The sequence below is a fragment of the Patiria miniata genome, unplaced genomic scaffold (assembly GCF_015706575.1).
Source record: "Patiria miniata isolate m_02_andy unplaced genomic scaffold, ASM1570657v1 HiC_scaffold_24, whole genome shotgun sequence".
NCBI lineage: Eukaryota > Metazoa > Echinodermata > Asteroidea > Valvatida > Asterinidae > Patiria > Patiria miniata.
The window spans coordinates 18,858,617-18,877,964 of NW_024037063.1; the positions used below are offsets into that span (position 1 = coordinate 18,858,617).

The window sequence follows — 19,348 nt, forward strand, 5'->3', positions numbered from 1 at the left end:
ATGTACAACATAAAAATCAATGATTAATAAGGTGGATTTTAAATGTCTTTCCTCCGCCTCTTTCCGACTGCACTGACGATAAATTAGATGAGAGTTGTATACCAGACGACGCTGGCACCACGTGCAAAAATTTCACAAACCTGCTGTAAGACTGACTGGTGTCGGAGTCTCCAAAAGAGTGCTACAAATTTTTCTCTAAATCGTAGATAATTTTTGCACTTTTACTAAATCAAAGCAGCCATGGCAATTAAGGGAGCGAAGAAGCAGAAGGTAAGTATGGGAATTGGGAGTTTTTCGACTGTTTGCAATCATTTACAGATGTGGAAAGCTGGCGAGAAATTAAGACCGAAGCCACGCCGAAAATGCCACATCGTGTTCCGCGTGTTAGCGGGTAGAGCACGCGGTCGGGTGACCGCGTCACCGCGTGGCCGCCGCACATGGCGTGGTGGCATGCACGTGGTCCATGGTGCGTAGTCGGCCGGCCACGAGGTTTTTGGTCGGCAGACTAGGCCCTATATAAAAAGCGTGTTGAAACATGATTTGCTTAATTAACTATACAAACATGACAAATGAACTTCAAATTTGATTTTCAGTAGCCTATTCCTGGTAAAAATGGGAATTGCGGGGGTTTCCTTTGATTTTTAATAATAATTTTTTTTTTTCTAATTTTTTTTATTTGTAATTTTTTTTTTTTTTTTTTTTTGAGGTGGGGGGAGGGGTTTCACAAGCAGACATTTCGCCAGTAATTTCCAAAATGTTTTCAACAATTGCAAAATGATACTTGATAGACTTAAAAATTTGTGAATTTTTAAAAAAAAAATGCCCTAGTTTGGTTACGCTTGTTACTTTTTATTAAATCAAATCAAAAGGGGGGGGGGGGGTAACAGTACAAAAAAGGGGTCCTTTTCTATTGAGGAATAGGAATCGGGATTGAGTGGCTTCACATCGACTTGTTTGGTAGTGCGGTTCGTATGCTTTCACCATTTTTGGTGAAAATGATGTCTTGCAAACAATGTATGGAGAGTGGCACGTTAAACGTAAGACATATTAGAGGTACGGTAGTGCGGTACGTACGAAAGGTGGTGCGGTACTTTCACGTAAGGCTGTGCGTTATGTACGACAGGTGGTGCGGTACGGTACCTACACTAAGTGGTGCGGTCCTTATCTTAAATATGAAGGGTGCGGTCCTTATCTTAAATATGAAGTGCAGAGACACTTCACAGACACAGATAGAAGGTTGTGCGGAAAATCGGAAAATAATACAAACAAGAATAGCATTGTGCGGAGGTTATCACAAATGTACCGAAAAGTTGTGCGGAGACAATCATGAAGCAAAAGTGGTGCGGTTCCGAAACCCTGAAAACACAGTTCATGTGTTCGAATGATACGTGCAAAAGATTCAGAGGCCTTGGCAGGAAAATGCTCAAAAACTGAAGTATTGTCAGATTATCTGAACTAAACTATACAAAAGCACCTCAAAATTCTGTTTGAATTCTAACCGAGTTGTTCGGACACAGACCACCGAAAATGTTGGAAGTTCCTGATAGAGTATGTATTGCTGCCTGATTAACCCTCCTGCTGTCTGAACAGTCACAGACAGTCAACAAAAGTCGATCCTCTTCCCCTGCCATGCCTTTTACACAGGCTAGTCACTAATAGTTGGATCATATCTTATGCAAGCACTGAGACTAGTCAAATTCAGTCAACAGACAAAAGCAGGCAAGTGGTAGGCACAGCTGGCTTATAAATCACCCACAGTCAAAGCAAAGCTGTATCAAGTTACATAAAACAGTCACAGCCAGTCAATCCTGCTTTATGTAGGCTGGGAGCTTTTAACTGTTGAAAACAGTCACTTGATTGATTTTGACTGAAAGAACAACTTGGCACAGAATGTATGTTTGCATAGGAGGGTTAAGTGACTTTTAACAAATTTGACCCGTAAGAAGTTTAAGAAGGAATTGTTTTAAAACTTCTAATTACATTTACAATTATTTTCTAAAAAGTTGCTTTCCAAGTTTAAACAAAGTAACAGAGAAAAAAAAAATAATTTACAGAAGCCTGCAGCATTTTTGGTCGCATGTATCCGGAAAAACTCAATTTCAAAAACGAAAGCCTTGGCCTCTTCTTTTCCCACAAAATCTGTTGGTTTATCATGAGAGGTGCAAAAGAATCACTCACTTGATTTGCTACCCGAAACACCACGGTGGCTGGCTTCAGTTTGAATGTGCTGTCAACGCTGGTATGTGTGACCTGGTTCCCCGTACCTGGTTCCCCACACCTGTAATCGCACCTTGGCCCATAGACATGGGTCGGAGCAGCTCGGTCATGTAAGTGATCCAGCGGTTCTAGGGCTAAGCATGCTAGTTTATTGTGATCGTTAACTTGTACTTTTTGGGCCTTTTTCACAATCGTGGCGCCTAGCCAACTTCATGGCTCTGCCTACTTAACTCAACCAAAAAAAAAGTCCCCCTCTGATTATTTTTTGTCTAACTCAAAAAACTAATGGGCACATCTTGCTCAAATAACGACTAATCATTACAGAAATTCTTTAGCAATCCAGGCATACTATTTGTTTGGCCCAAAACAGTGATGATGATGCAATTTATGACAAATGGTACTGAAAAAAGTTGCACTTTTGTGTACGTGCAAGGTGAGTGTGAACCACAACTTGCACGGATACAAAAGTGCAACTGTTTTCGGTACCATTTGCCATAAAGTGCATAATTTTGTACATATTATCACTGTTTTGGGCCAAATAAAGAGTATGGCTGGATTGCTAAGGAATTTCTGTACTTATTAGTCGTTATTTTAGCCAGAGATGCTCAGTAGTCTTTGTGTTACACAAAAAAGTATTGGAAGGTGGACTTTCTATTTTTGGTTGAGTGTATAAGGCCAAGTAAAAAAAAAAAAAGTTTCGCGGCCGAACTTTTTGGAAAAAAGGAGGAGGTGGCCCTGTTTTGTTTTCCTAAGATGGCAGATTTTCCATCCCTGACTTGTGAAAAATTGTCTGTAATGTAATTGCTTACGGTCAGCCAAATGAATGATTGTCTTCTAGCAATTCTGTAGTAATCTGTGCCATGAAACAAGGCCTGGGCTCGTATATGTTAATTAAGTACATGTCAATAAAGAAATTGTAAACGTTAACAAATCTTATTGCCACGTGTCCTTTTTGTTTACTTTGTGATCAAGCTGACTTGAAGCCAGCGACTTTGTTTATAAATGCATGCTCGTTGTTTAAACAAATAGGAGCAAAATTTGTTGATTGTTTGCCAAGCAAGTGTGTGATTTTTAAGGATGTACTTATTGACTTTGCAATAATGCTGTTGTAAAAAAAATAGCTTTTTGACAGTCTTTTTCATCTTTTTTTCCCCTCTTCGTTTTCCACAGGGCACAGCACAAATTGCAGAACAGAAGTAAGACAATGTTCTATTCTTGCATTACCTTTTTGAACTTAGCTATTATATCTTGTTAATTCCTTCATTGACATAGTACTAGATGGTTAATATTTTTTGTTTCTTTTGGAAATGCACACAAATCTGTCCGATATAGAACTTGTGCCTTTTGAGCGTTTGTTAATTTTTAACAGCTGTTACATCATTCACTGATTTGAATCCATCTCTTGCTTCGGTCTAACAGGAGTGCCAAGAAAGCTAAGAAGGTTAAGCCAGTCAAGAAACAGGTAGGACTAATCAATCGTTGTCTGAAACCCTCTTACATTCTCTCTAACGGCTTAAAGACAAATGGGATCATTTGCAATGATGCCTGTTGAATTATTATTAAAAAGTTTGCTTGGATTAACCCTAACTCCCTAGGCCTTTTTGCTAGGATGTAGCCTCAATCCTGCAAAATCCTCCAATTGGCCTCATGGAAAAATAGCACATAGCCTCAATCCTGCAAATTCCTCCAGTATTTCTTGAAAATGGTTCATGGAGAGGTGACCACTGCCTGAATCCTGCAAAATCCTCCGGCTATGACTGTCAATGGGTTGAGGCAGAGGCAGTGACATCCTGGAGCAGTGCGGAGGATTTCAAGTATAATCAAGGACTAAATTTATGCTAGGCCGAGCATAAACAACACAAGGTCCGGCCCAAGACCTTGACACAGTGCGTCCTCCGAAATCAGCAACGCACTTTTGCCATGTAAACTTAATCCTGCAAATTCCTCCAATTTGCAAAAAGGATTTTGGAGGATTCAGGGCGGTTAGGGTTAAAGATTGTATTGGTACTAAACACCCTGTGAATGCTTGCTGTCGAGTGGAAGAATCAAGAAATGTAGGTGATTTCCAACGATCAGTCAATGGACTGATTTTTTTTTAAATAAAGAGTGCTTTCAGACAAAATCGTGTTTCCTGATCAAAAGCTTGTGCATGACTTTTCACTGTTTTCTCTAAAAGTGTAATATCCACTGAGCTGAAACTTCATCTTGTTAGGTCTTGAACATCCGGCTTTGGATTTTGAATGGTGAACCCAATAGCCGCAAAGTGTGAAGCCTCATGAATCCAACCTCATGAATCCACGAAGCAGAAAATTGTGCTTAACAAATTCATAAGCCAAGCGAAAATTGGCTGGGAACCAGCTATACGCAATGCACATCCCAGGACATTTTAACTGGTAAATCATGTTTGCTGAGCAGATACTTCTGCGCCGAGGGTCCAAATCCACTTACCATTGCTGTCTATCAGTTTTGGGTTGCAAAGTGGTCAGAAGACCGAGTCACAAACAGCATCACTTGAGCTAGCTGACTAGTCTCGTTGACTGGATGATTGGTTATCCATGCCCTGCTGTAAGGCTGGCTAGACTGACTACGAGGATTTTATTACACAAACGTGGTTCTTGTCAGAGGGCTGGGGTTTGGCTAGGATTTCCAGGGTCAATGGTGCAATCCACTTTAAAGAAGCACTCGCAGTGTTATTTGTCTAGGTTTGAATGAGGAACTTGTGAACTATGAAATTGTTTGACCGAAAAATTTGGGACAAGTAAAATTTAAGCAAACTGGAGTTTGTTTTCGAGCACAATGGAACATCTTTGTTTCTGTCTGTACAGGAATCTTCAGAGGAAGAAGAGAGTAGTGAAGAGGAAGAAGAAATGGAAGTGATGCAACAGCTGAAGCCAGCCAAGAAAACGCCGGCCAAACAAGCAGCGGCCAAGAAAACGCCCAAAAAGCCAACACCCAAGAAACCACCACCAAAGGTAATGCTTATTAAAGAGAGTGTCTGCCTTCAAACAAAAAATTACTAAAAGTCAGGATATGTGAATCCCATGAGGTTTATAAATGCAGCCTTTTTAACATTTTACAGACATTTATTACAATTGAAGTTTATACACCATATACCCTGCGTTGCGCAGGGGCCCTTTTTGACCCTCGGACCCTCGGCCGATTAATTCATGGATTTTTTTCATTTTGCCCAAATCTCACCCCCTGCTTTGTTCAGCCCGAAGTAGTTGAAGACGATGACGACGATGAAGAAGATGACAGCAGCGAGGAAGAAGAGGAACCTCCCAAGAAAGTCACCAAGGCCACACCCAAGGCCACGCCCAAGACCAAAAAGCAAGCTCCGCCCGCTGAAGATGAGGACGACGAGGATGACGATGACGAAGAAGACGACAGTGAAGAAGAAGATGACAGTGAGGAAGAAGAGGAACCTCCCAAGAAGGTGACCAAGCCTGCCAACGGGAAGGCCAAGCAGCAAGTACCGATGGAGGAAGATGATGACGACGATGATGAGGATGACAGCGATGAGGATGACAGCGATGAGGAAGAAGAGGAGGAAGAGCCAACAAAAGTCCAACAGGTGTGTGACAAACACAATTCTGAGCCCCATTTGAGAACTGTTTGGTACAGAAATATTGGTCACGTACATATAATGCACACAAATCAATTGTAGTGTTGGGCACGACACTGCATTCAGGCATTTGATAGCGAGCTTGTCTCGTCTGTCATGTATGCAGATTCTGTTTATTTAAAATTGCACCACCTGTGATCTGTGTTGCTAAAAAAAAGAAATTTAAAAGAGGATTCCATATTTCATAATGATAGGCGAAAAGAGCACGAAGAATGCATCTTGTTGTTTAATGTGTCTCTAACTTGTATATTAGAGTTAAATTATATTATTGAATAGGTCAATCTTTGATATTTGTTATGAATTTTGATTTCATTTAATTACTTTTTAATTCATTTGTGGTGGATTTGTAGGTCAAGGGTTCGAAGGCCGCTGCGAAGAAGGCTGAAGAAGAGGATGAGGATGATGATGACAACGATGATGATGAAGACGATGATGACGATGATGATGATGAAGACGAGGAAGGTCAGTAATTGTCTCTTGTGACTTGAAGTTTTCTTGAAACAGCTTTACGAACCTTGCCTTTTCTTGTACGTCATGTACATGTAGCGTCTACAACATGTTCATTAGTCTGGCGCCACTTGATTCATGTACTTTCATGATACACGTGTTGGCAATAAGTCCAGGCTCCATGCCAACAGTGACAGTGGATTGTACATTTCCAGCGCTCTGAACCGTGTATCCACTCTGAATCAATTGTATGGATTTTTACCTCGTCTTGTTATACGAAGTCTGTTTTTTTTGTCTCGCAGAAGAGGAGGAGGCTCCGCCCATGAAGAAGAAGAAGATGCCCAGTGGAGAAGCCAAGACGACAAAGACCGTGACCGAAGCTGTCGGGGGAGGTAAGATCATCACTTTTAAAATGTGGGAATTCTTGGGCTGGTTTTACGGACTTGTGCTTAACACAGAAATTTGGTAAGCATTGGAAATTATTCTTAAGCGAAAACGGTTACCGGTTAAGATGTTATGCAATGGATATTGCCTTGTGACTGGTTCTCTGCTTATATGGCTAAGCACAGAACTAGGGCTGTGCCAAATATTCGAATATCATTTTTTCTGATTCAGATATTAAAAAAATGTGAGCTCTCTTGAGAAGATGATAAAAAAAATACAAGTTATGTGGTTTTTATTGTTTTTCAAATGCCACACTTTTGTTTAGAAGCCATTATCGCGCATGATTTGAAAACTTCCATGAGAAATGTATAAATGTCTTCTTTAAATTGGTCAAATATCGGCCATTCTGCTACTGGTTTGTTACATTATTTTAACCAGTTCGCGCCGGGATTATTTTGACATCGACCGGACCCAGGCGCAGGATTGTTTTTCACGAACCTCGATGCCAGACGGATTCAGGTTGTCATCTGCGGGTAGCACACCCTGATATTTCCGGCCTAGCTTGCTGCGAGTTGCTGACAGATAAATTCCGGCCTCACTCGTTGCATGTTTATCCGTCATCCATTCCAAATACTGCAAAACCTTTGCGCGTGTACACGTCATCCGGTGCGAACTGGTTAATAATTCGTTTCAGTTTTGGACAAGTGCAGGCGCACGGAAATCCCAATCGGTGTCCAGTTTAGGCTGCTGATAATGTTAAACTTGAGCAGTGCATTTTGATATTGAATATTCCATTTTATCCAAGTTTGAACGATCAAATACTAACTGACTGGAAAATACACAGCCTTTCAGCAGTAATTCACTTAAAACTATGAAATTTGCTTACACTGGTCGTATCTTAATGGAATTGATGTAAACATTCCTTTCAATTTCTGTCTTTGCAGAAATCATTTCTATCTTCATCGGGGGCGTCCGAAAGGGCACACCAGACGAGGACGTGGATGAATTCTTCACTTCCAACGGTGTGCAGGTCATGAACGCCAGGGTCATCCCCAACAAATCGTAAGCTGGAAATTTCACTTAAAAAAAACTTGACCCATTACCAAAAGAAACAAATGTATTACCCCTGATCATCGGGCCCAGGGGTCCCAGCCGCCCTGGACATTATATTAAGGAAACCTTGAAAATGAGTTAACCTTTCTTTCAGTTGGGGGAAAAATCTGAGAAATTGGGAAAAACACCATTTGTCAAGTGCAAACAGCTAATACAAGCCCAATAGCCCCATCCTCTCTGAGAGCTGTACCGATTTTTTTCACCTGGGTGGGGAGAAGCGAATCAAGGCAAAGGCCTTGCCCAAGGACACACACACACACCACAACCCCAGGCTGGACTGGAACCACAGCCTGCGAAATTACCCGCAGATTTTGGAACTCGATACTCCACACTTTGAGGCCACCCACAGCATAGCGTACATGAAGCATGTTTTATCTTCTGTCAGAATTTTTGTATTTTTTTGTTCTGATAGCAAATGGTCACAAAAAATGGCAAATTTTGCAGTGCTGGATTTCATGATGACACCTCTACCGTTTTAAGCATTAACAGTGTCTGTCCAATCCAGGCAGTTCCTTTGCTGATTGGTTCGAGGCATTTGTCTGAAAATCTCCTTCAAATTGTAAATTCAAGAGTTTGATTGCGTACATGTCACTTTTTTGCCAATGTCAGAGGGCAAACCTAGTGTCCCATCTCAATGACCGACTGACTGACCGTCTCTTGTGAGCTGGGCAGTGCTGTTGTATAGGGTCACCCCGTAACGCCAATGGATGGCTAAGTTGGGAATGTTGTGTAGATCACATGCATGAAAAGACTTGAAGTGAATTAACCATTCGGAATCAATTTAATTCGTGCACTCTAAGACCAGCTTTACTAGACGTGCCTTGTCTTGTGTCCCCCCCCCCTCCCTCCCCCCGGATTAGGTTTGCCTACGTTGACGTCACGTCCGAGAAGATGTTCAAGAAAGCTATGGAATTGAACCACCAGCAACTCAATGGGTCTGAAATCCGATTGGAGCGGGGCAAGAGTAAGGGCGACAAGGCCAAGGCAGACAGTGCCGTGAGTTCCGGTAAGGACCCCGAAATCATTCACTCATTCTAGTTTTTTTCCTGTGTTTTTTTTTCTATTGTGAGTTAAACATCATCTGATTTTGATTTGTGTCTTGGAATTACAAGTGTATTCGTGGCTCTAGGTTCTGTGCTTAATGTGCCGAATATCGGAATGGTGGTTTCATCCACCGAATATCCAAATTGTTCTCCTAGTTTTCATTAAGTCTCATTATTATGTAAATCTTGGACCCCTGTTATCTATATGTTCGTCACTCCGTCCTTGGTTGTTGTTTGTGTTTCATTTGTACTTGTCTATTGGTTTGTCTGTTTTCCTTTAAATTCTTTCAAATCATTTTTTAACAGTTTTGCATTTAAGTATAAGCACGCCCCTTTGGCTTTTTTGAAATTTTGTCTCCATCTTAAAGGGAAAATACAACATTTGCAAACATCAAAAAATAAAACTACCAAATCATTTTGAAATACCTTGCTGGACTGTTAGTGAATGACAGTGTAAAGCATCCTGTAAAATCATGGCACCTGGTATACTGTCATTTTCAAGAAAAGTGGTATTTTTGTATCAATTTCCAACGCTGGTCGGCCGACCAGCGTTGGAAAAAAACTGGCTTTTTTCAAATACTGGCCCCAATTGACCATCGCACATGTTTGCAATCGATTACACACCTACGAACGGGTACAAGCCAGCTAGACTGGTTCCCTGACCTTACAATTCCCCAATGTATGTAAAGTGCTCTGTTTCTTCTTATATGGAGTCAGGGAACCAGACTACAGGAAAATGATTGTTTTTCTTGGTTTTTATAGCATTTTCGAACCCAAAACCTCAAAAAAGTCAGTGTAACTATATTTGCTATATATTTCCAACCCCCCAATTCCATCCATTTCTGAAAATTACAGCAAAAGCAAATGATGTATATTCCCTTTAATTTAACTAGTTTTAGTTCTCATGATACTTTTATTTAGTCTGAGTATCATATGTTATCCACGGGGCCAAGTCATGTATGATGTCTGATATGTCTAGACATGCAGATACATGCAAGCTGCGCGCCAGCCAATCGGAGTCGACTTTACTAAATCGTGACGTCATTTCATTCCTAAATCAGGACTGAATGGTTCGATTGGTCAATTCGAATGCAGTGTTTTGTAATACAACAACAGCCGGGCGCGATATCGCGTAACATGATACAGAGCGTGTGACAAATTTTTTTTATCCATTGTCTGTGATGCGCAACGGGTGAATGACTGAAGACCCGATATAGAATGCGCCGCTGATTGGTCAAATCTAAAAGGTCAAGAGGCGGGGCTTTGCCTAATTAATCAGCAAATCTGTTCACGCATAATTAGATAGACATAGACTACATAGACTAACTTTTATTTTGCTTTTGATGGAAATTATTACATAATTACATAGACTGACTTTTATTTTGCTTTTGATGGAAATAAATGTTATTGAAATTGAATTGAAAAAAATTATATTTGACCGATATTTAGGACCACGAGACAATTCCAACGACAGGACGCTGTTCATCAAAGGTCTTAGCTACGACACCACGAAGCAGACACTGCAGGAGAAATTTGGGTCCTGCAAAGAAGTGCGTATGCCACTGAAGAATGGCAGACCCGGAGGGTAAGCAACAAATTAAAGTCTGCTGCGAAGCATAGAATACCATTTGCTGAGATAAAAATTGGTAACCAGCCAAACTGCTGCTTAATATATCTTTGTATTCACTGGTATTCTGTAGATTTGTGCTTACCACATTGCAGGTTGCTAAGCATGCTAAGTGTGTTTTTTTTGTTTTAAAGTTTTTTTACCATGAAACTCGGAGAAACTTAGAGTAAAAATGTTAGGCCGTCTAGCTTGCTCTGATTTTTTTAAATTGAAAAAATAAAATCTAATGCACCTAGCAAGTCCCTTCACATCGGCCATAATGTTTTATGTTTTAAAAATTTTCAAAAGGAGATCCGAGGATGTTTGTTGAATATCAGACGACTATTTACTGTACGCTGAATAAATACATAAAAACAGTCACCGAGTTATGCTCTAATTACACCTACGTTTTGTCTTAAGCAATAGATCGCAGAAATCGTCGCAGCTGCGTAGGGATACAACACGCCGCAGCGCTGCGATGCGTTGTAAGTTCTGATGTGTCTCAAGAAATCGGGTGCTTGATTTATTCAGACGTTGTATAAAATGAATAATGAATGTTTTGCATTCCTGCAGTGGAACATTCCATCTGTCACCTCTTGAAATTATTCTTACCATTGCATGCCCAAACATTCATAACTTGTGTAGACCATTGAAAAGAATTTCAGTGAAAGTTTCAGTGAAAGCCATTCTGAAGCAATTGAACAGCATTGTTCGCACTTTCGAACCAGCTGTAGTAGGCTTGCTGTGCCTTTGATTAATGGCTCTGTATTTAAATTGACTTTAATTTCAAGGTATGCTTACATGGAGTTCGAGGATGAAGCCGCTGTAGAGAAGGCCATGAAGGAAATGCAAGGGGCGGAGATCGACGGCTGGAATGTCATCCTGGATTACGTCGGAGACAAAAGTCAGAACAAGAGGCAGAGCTCAGGGGCAGGGGGTAAGAGAAAAAGAAATGTTTCCACTCAACTCCCCTACCCCCTGAAATCAAAAACCAAACTATCCTCATTTCTCATGTATGGAGAATATTTATTTATATTTTATTAGAAGCTTCATAATCTGCTTTCATGGTCAAAGACTTGAGAACAAAGCGGGCGCTCGACTGCGTAGCGAGGAAGCCTCGTTTGAACGGCGAAGCCTTGTTTGAGCGGCAAACCCCTGTTTGAGCTTAACCCTAACCCTCCAGGGTATTTTAGTTAGAAACCCTGCCAAACGCAGCAACATGCAGCACTTGACTAAGTGACAAGCCTGCCCAGTGTAGCAAGATCCATCAGGGGAAAAGTCTCAAGGCCACACTGCCTCCGAGTCTGTGGTCACCGCACGCAGCAGGATACAACTCGGGCATTTGCTCTTTTCACGCTCCGCCATCAGCATGCAGAGCCTCGATCTGGCAACTTTACACAGTAAAAATAGCCGCTTTAGTGATTCCCGTTTATACACGGGAATCACTGAACCCCGACACTAGAATCACTGAACCGGCTATATTTATTGTGTTAGGTTGCCCGAGCGAGGCTCTGCATGCTGATTGCGGAAGCGTGCCAAGAGCAAATTGTTCAATGGGACTTAGCCCTCATTGTTTCAGACCTGGCCATTCATGCACTGGTGTTATTAGCTGGATGCGTCGAAGTGCACCAGACTTTACCACTCGATGTAATGTGTTGTGTCCGGAAGGGTTAGGGATAAAGTGCCAAATTTTGGAGGATTGAGGATGGTTCCCAACAAAAAGGGCCTAGGAAGTTAGGGTTAATAAAGTACACGTTTTGCACGTTGAGCAAAATAACATGTAAAATAATGAAAGGTTTGCGGAAACACCATGTGCGAATAATTTCTCAACTAAGAGAAGGGTTCTGAAAAGAACCAGAGTTATAAACTCGACGTTCCGGTCAGTATGCTCTGACCGTCTTTGGAACGTCCAGTTTATACCTCTGGTTCTTTTCAGAACCGTCCTCTTAGTTGAGAAATTATTCGCACATGGTGTTTCCGCAAACCTTTCATTATTTAGTATCTCCATTGGCAAAGCCTCAAATCTTACTCAACATGTAAAATGATGTCTCTAATGTCTGTTTTCAAGGTTCAGGATTGACTGGGAGCCAGACTCTGCACATCAAAGGCCTGACGGACGGCGTGACCGAGGAGGATCTCAAAGAGAAACTAGGAGCCGTTGAAGTACGAAGACCCACCCGACGAGACGATCCGGGCAGCAAAGCAGAGTAAGTCTTGCTGCAACAGCTTCACAAACAAAATTCACGACATTACACCTCATTTTGTTTAAGTGGGTTACTTAACAATAGCACCCTCTACAGTCCTGCGCAGATCCCATAAGGTCCGATCTTATGACGTCAAAGTAGCATCAGCTTCGTCGTGAACAGCCACCATTGCAGTAGGCAAGGTTTGGTTAGCATCCTCGTAATGTGTTGTGAAGTAGACAGTAGGCTTATTTTCACATAAAATAACGGCAAAGTTTTTGTCTAATGACATAATGGTCACTACCCGTGCTGTGTGCAGTTGTCCTAATCGTGCCGACCCAGCTTTGGTTGTTCTTGCCATCCATCACAGCCTGGAAAGCTTGCCTACTACCAACTGCGCATGACGCTATACAATCATTGCCTACTACAATGGCGCTATACGATCTTTGCCTACTACAATGGCGACACAGACTTTCCAGTATCCATATGTAGGCCGAGTCACTAGTGTCAGTGAGAGAGCCCGGTAGACATGTAATTCATTCCAATTCATTATGTGGACAGCTTTGCCTACGCCGACTTTGAAAGCGAGGAGGCAGCCAAGCAAGCGCTGGAGGACAACCAGGGGGCGACGGTCAAAGACGCTTTCCTGACGTTAGACTATGCCAGGAGCAAAAAACGCAGTGACTTCGGTGGGGGAGGTAAGTACTAGAGTTTTTATTTTATTTTTTTTTTAGAATAACTGTAAAAGGGCTGCTCAATGTTTGTTAGAAAATCTGCAACTAATGTCAGGCGTGCAAGTTTTCCCTCGGATCGGCTGATTTCCTCTGTTTTTTAATTTTCCATGTCTAGGAGATGCTGTAGGGCTTATCGAATACTTGAATATTTGATCATCAACTTAATATTTCAATATTTTGTTGCCAGCTTGAACATTCGAAAACAAAAAAACGTAAGCACGTATCCCACACACGAATCCTCCAAAATCAACGGACACTTTTTTTTGCTAATCAGCCTCAATCCTCAAAAATACTTCAAAACCGCCTGGAGGATTTTGGAGGATTGAGGAGGGTAATTGTTAACCCTAACTTCCTAGGGGGTGTGCAAAATCGTATTGAAATTAGAGGATTCAGGACTGTTAGGATTAAGCCATTCGTGCCTGTACCGCCCAAAACTGACCAGTCTGTTACTCCCTGTACCGCTCCGCACGGCCCCAGCACTGTTCGGTTGTATGGAATCATCGGGGGAATAATTACAATGTAGCACAGGCGCTGATGGACTAGCCAACGAAGTTCAGAAGTGATATTTATTGAAAGTGCCGTTTCCAACGAATTTTTTATTTCCTACAGATCAACAAGTTGACAAGAAGACGCTGTACATCCGAGGGTTGTCCTGGGAAACAACACAAGATCGTCTGCAGAATTTCATGGGTGCTGACTCGGTCAGAATACCGTACGATAGAGAGACAAACCAACCTAAAGGGTATGTACTAAAAAGTATCAACAATTGTACTCCTAAGAACCTTTACCAAGCTCTTTAATTTCTTGATGTTTTTTTTTAATGTCATAGTCTTAAGAATCCCACCACCTTTGTACAGAGTTTTTTCAGTATGAAACTTGGTGGGTACATAGAATACATTGGTAGCATACAAGGTGAAGTCACGATGTCATCAACAATAGATTTTTTTTTCAATTCTTTTTGTGTGAGGATGACTTGAAACTTTGCACATGTAAAGATCATGGAATATAAATCTGTCCCTGAAAGTGACATCACAAAGACATCATCATGACTTTTTTGGTGTTTTTAATCTCCCAATCCTATACACTTTGAACATCATTTTCTCAACATACATTTTTCATCCTTTTGTGTTTTTATGTGCGACAAAGTATGAATATATAAATCCAGCAAAAACACTTCATCGTATTTCGCTGGTCGTGCATTCTTTGTGTACACCTATTCTTACTTATTACTCCTACTTGTCATAATAACTTCAACCTCGTTCCCATGGGTACAACTTGCTGTGCCATGTTGGTTTCCACCATGCCTTGCGTGCGATCTTAACCCCTGGTAATTTGTAACTCCCACGAATTGGGAGATTTAAATTAGGACTGCAGTCGATGCGTTGAACGCCCGACGCAGTGCTTTAAATTTTGAAGTTGTTTTCTTTTTTAGTGTACAATCAATCCTTTCTAAGACGAGATTTTGAATCCCATTATGGGCCTTATGCACAAGTTGGCGATTTGTGTCTTGTTCCCTGCATGTTTTTCATAAATTGTGAACTGTTGAATGAGATGGTGCCAGACTATTTATTCACTATAGCCTCATTTTCAATTTTTTTTTAAATATGGCTTAAAACATTAGAGTATGTTCAACATAAGAAACAGGTTTCGTTTGGCGAAAAATGAGGCTTCCAGACTCCATATCATACAGTCATCGCGCCGTCTTGAAAAAAAATGTTCATAGTGATGTGCAGGAGAGCACAGAGCGCGCAGCCTTTGAGATGCGGGCGCAGTACGCTCTGAATAGTCAATCAGCGTCGTTTTCGTATTTCTACATGGCCAGGGGTTAGTGAAGGAAGTGTACGCAGCCCATGGAGTCGAGGCTGCAATAACTTAATTACAAAACTGTTAGCAATATTCACATTGACGCCGATCTGGTTTCATTTAGGTTTGCCTATGCAGAGTACAGCAGTGAGGGTGAGGCTAGCGCAGCATTAGGCAAACACAAAGGCTCAGAACTCGACGGCTACACATTAACCATCGACTACGCCAAGCCACGTACAAGCTTCGGATCGCCTAGAGGTGAGAAGCAACACAAACCAAGTTTGGGATTTATTACTAATTTGTCATAAAGAAGCCAATAATTCTTCAAAAGTGAACTAGCTCAGAAGCCTCAAGAAACCCAGAAGACAATGAAGACATGTTCGGTTTTCAAAGTGGGTGGAAAACCTTGAAGAAAATTTTAGAAAAACCCCACGGAATAAGGCAGTGACTAAAATCCAATCCACATGTGGATGTGAGGCAGGATTCGAACCCGTGTCACATTGGTGGAAGGCGAAGAACATACCACTGCACCAACCTGACTTCCATCAGTCTGCCTTTTAATTTGTAGCTGCGAAAAGCAGCTCAAGAAATCGTCATGTCTTTCCTTTGGTTGGTTGGTTGGTTGGTTAGTAACACATGACAGCACATCCTTTTTTTGGCAATCAATCACCTTGTCCCTTAGGCCCTCGCAACAACACATGCTTCAGGTCTCCACTGACCAGTACAAATTTATTGCAGTCGTGGAAACTTGGGTCACAAGGTCACTAATTTCGCATTGGGGCTGGCACTGTACTGCACACAAATTGGGTGTTCCACATGCTATAAAACGCTCCATGCACCGACTGACGTTCAACAAAATAATTGGAACCCTTTTCGGTTGACACTCACGACCACATGAGTAGTTTTGCATTACAAGAACAGACTTTAACATCATGTACATGACTAACATTATAGGCTTAGGCAGGTCTACAGTTAGGCCTTAGCTTCCGAGATTATTTCAAGCTTGTTATTTTTTTTTATTTATTAGATTGTGAACTTGTGTTCTTGAGCAAGATGATTTACACCAATAACTCTCCACCCACCACTGATAGACTCACAGACGTTTTGTGACACAACTACATACTGAAAGCGGGACTCTATGGCAAATAATGCCACCAGTGCAAACTTTAAAGCTTTGTCTTTTCTTTTTTTGCAGGAGGCCGTGGTAGCTTTGGTGGGGGATTCCGTGGGGGTCGCGGCGGTGGTGGCCGTGGATTTGGTGGAGGCCGTGGATTTGGTGGTGGTCGTGGCGGTCGCGGTGGTCGTGGAGGCCGAGGCGGTGGCTTCAGAGGTGGTCGAGGCGGCCGAGGTAAGTCCCATAATGCCTCTAGCCTTGGTCAAGGCGTTCTTCATTATTCGTCCGTACGCGGTAAACGCTGTGTGATTGGACACTCCACATATTAGCCCCGCCTACACTTATCTGTATTCGCATACGAGGTCCTGCGCTAGAAATCTAGCGCAAAATAAGGGAAAACGTGAGCTTTTGCCGACGATTGAACCAAGGTGTTCGATCCGGTCTAACTGATTTGCATAAAATAGTGGCCGCATGAGGTCGCTGTTCGCACTGTGTTTTTAATGCACTGCATGCATGGCGAGGATATGCTGCCGATCGTTTACCGCGTATGGACGAATTATGACGAATGCCTTGACCAAGGCCTCCGAAAATCTGATCTCATGAAATATCCGGGATGAATTGGGGACAAGTTTATCCACAGTTGGCCAGATGTATCGATGAGATGACTCCAATATCTGACAACTTTCAATTTTTTCCACAAGTTTTGTAATAGTATTGCAATAAGCAATATGCATTAGGGCATAACAGTTACTAGCTGTGACGTGTATATTTGTCATAATCGTGCTGACCCAGCACTGGACGTTGGCTCTGCGTTTTTCTCACAGTTTTTGCCATCCATAACAGCTTTGAAGAATTGCCTACTACCAACCACGCGGGGCTATACGATCTTTGCCTACTACAATGGCCGACTTTCTGAATGTAGGCCGGGTTGGTAAGAGAGCCCTCTGTTGGCGTCCAGTAATTACCATTCTAACGTTTCCCTTTCCATCCCTTTGCTTTGTTGTAGGAGGTGGCTTTGGCGATTTCAAAGGAAAGAAGACGACCTTTGACTAAATGTGACCTGTGACCTTATGACCCTTGCTGCATCTGTATCCCGAATGCGTAATTTTTATTTCTAGAATGGTTAGGGCCAATTCGTGAATAATTCAGTAGTTTGGATGGAAGAATTATGTTTATTCATGAGAACAGAACAATGACATCAACAGCGTTATCGCTATTTAGTCAACCAGTTACATTAAAGCATTTTAAAGAACGGTTGTCGTCGAGCTACCACACAGTAGCCTAGTGGATAGCGAGACGAGCTATGGATACAAAGATCCCTGGTTCGGATCCACGTCGATTTAATTTAAAGAAAAAAAGAGAACAAGAACCTATGTCTTGCAATGATTCAAAGGAAACCACTGAATTATTCATGACATTGTCCCTAACCCTCCTGGGAAAAATAAACGCTGCCTGAATATTAACAAAGCTCATTCCTTCTGCGCTCTAAATGTGGAAAGAAATTGTAATTAAAAAAAAACCAATATCTTTTAACTTCTGATGGAAGGTTTTAGATTCATTTCGGGATTTTAATACTTTTTGGAGAATAGAGGTCTCCGATTATGAGTTTTTTACTCTGAGCTTTTGTTAATATCGAAGACTAAAAACTGGTAATTGTTTTACCCGTTTTATTTGATTTGATGTAGGGCACTTAGCTTCCCCCATGTTTTTCTTCATTAATGATGCAAATACATAATGTATAAATGTTTGTGAGAACTCTGGCCAATTTTTGTCATGTTGTATTTTCAGAATATCATTGAATTAAACTTCTTTTAGCTACAAAGTTGTTCCTGTTCAATTCGAATTTAGACGCATTTAAATCCTAAATGCATTTGTGAATTCATTCTTTCTTGAATATTAAACATTTTCATCAACTGTTTCTTTTTTAGTTCATTTAATTTCAAACTGGATGTTAGCTACGCCGTAATTGTTTTGTTTTTAATGTCTTCGTTTGATTTCCTTTTACTCAAGTTTTTACTTTTAATTCTGTTGACAAAATCGTTAACTTTTGTTTACCACTTTTGGAAAGGTTATGTACATAAAACGATTTGAGATCATCATGGTTACAAAAAAACTACTTTTTGGTTTTAATAAAATTACACATAACAACACATTTTTGAATCCAGACCATTACTTTCAGTTGTTTTTGGTTAATTGTTCAAGAGTATACTGTCGTCTGCAAAAGAAGAGTTGCGGCAGAGTATATAAAGACAGTTTTTCTAAACTTGAAACTTTTTGTTGGGAAGAAATTAGCTTGTTTGACATTCATTTAAATTTGAGAGAAAACCGAAAGTTATTGGATGATTGTGGTGTGGTTTTTTGTGTGTAGATGTCAGCTTTCGCAAAAGTGGGGCAGATATTGAAAATATTTTGGGACTTATGCTGCTTTTGATGATACAAGCATGGCATTTGGCACACGAGAGTCTGTCATGAGAAAGATATTTGGCTAAATGGTTCATTCTTTTCCAGAGGGCGCTGTTGCTGTGACGTCATTTAAGGCAACACGGTATTTTTTAGTGATAGAGGGCGCTGTAACGAGTGGGCTGGGAACCAGTTAAAACGTTATTCCTCATTTATAAAATTTAGTGATCGTGTCTTCACACGTTGTTGCTTTGGTAATTTGATAGACGTGCAATTATTTTAACAATTAAAAAAAAAAGAAGCTTATAATATGAATGAAGAAAGTTTTAGGGAATTTTTTTTTTTTTGACACCATTTTCATTACTCATGAATATGAATATTATGGCCCAGTCAATATTGGCCAATCAGCATCAAGATTACAAACTCGCGCCTCCAAACACTGACCAATCACAATTGTTCCTCTGTGCCTGGTCACTGGTACCTAGCCCTGGAAAGAAATTTCAAGATTATTTTCCTTTTATTTCTAAAGTTTAAACACTGAATTTTATTTCTTATATTCTAGGCAATAATAGGGAACTTGATTGTCAGTTAATTCTTGGCAAAATATCGAAAAAAAAAAACCCTTTTATAGCTTGATTGGTTCACTGCCCCCATTGGTTTGGCAATAAACTGCACTGCA

The 19,348-nt window shown here is 41.0% G+C and overlaps 1 protein-coding gene across 1 annotated transcript; it reads left to right on the top strand.

Annotated features, from left to right (window-relative positions):
- Positions 1 to 96: 96 nt before the first annotated feature.
- Positions 97 to 18,421, top strand: LOC119732532 (nucleolin-like). The gene is made up of 17 exons (XM_038206091.1): positions 97 to 270; positions 3,388 to 3,413; positions 3,637 to 3,679; positions 5,043 to 5,189; positions 5,432 to 5,791; positions 6,193 to 6,304; positions 6,592 to 6,681; positions 7,618 to 7,735; positions 8,647 to 8,792; positions 10,279 to 10,414; positions 11,227 to 11,372; positions 12,504 to 12,642; positions 13,180 to 13,316; positions 13,962 to 14,094; positions 15,280 to 15,413; positions 16,351 to 16,503; positions 17,276 to 18,421. The coding sequence occupies exons 1-17, from the start codon at positions 241 to 243 to the stop codon at positions 17,320 to 17,322; spliced, it is 2,097 nt and encodes a 698-aa protein (XP_038062019.1). The 5' UTR covers positions 97 to 240; the 3' UTR covers positions 17,323 to 18,421.
- Positions 18,422 to 19,348: the final 927 nt, after the last annotated feature.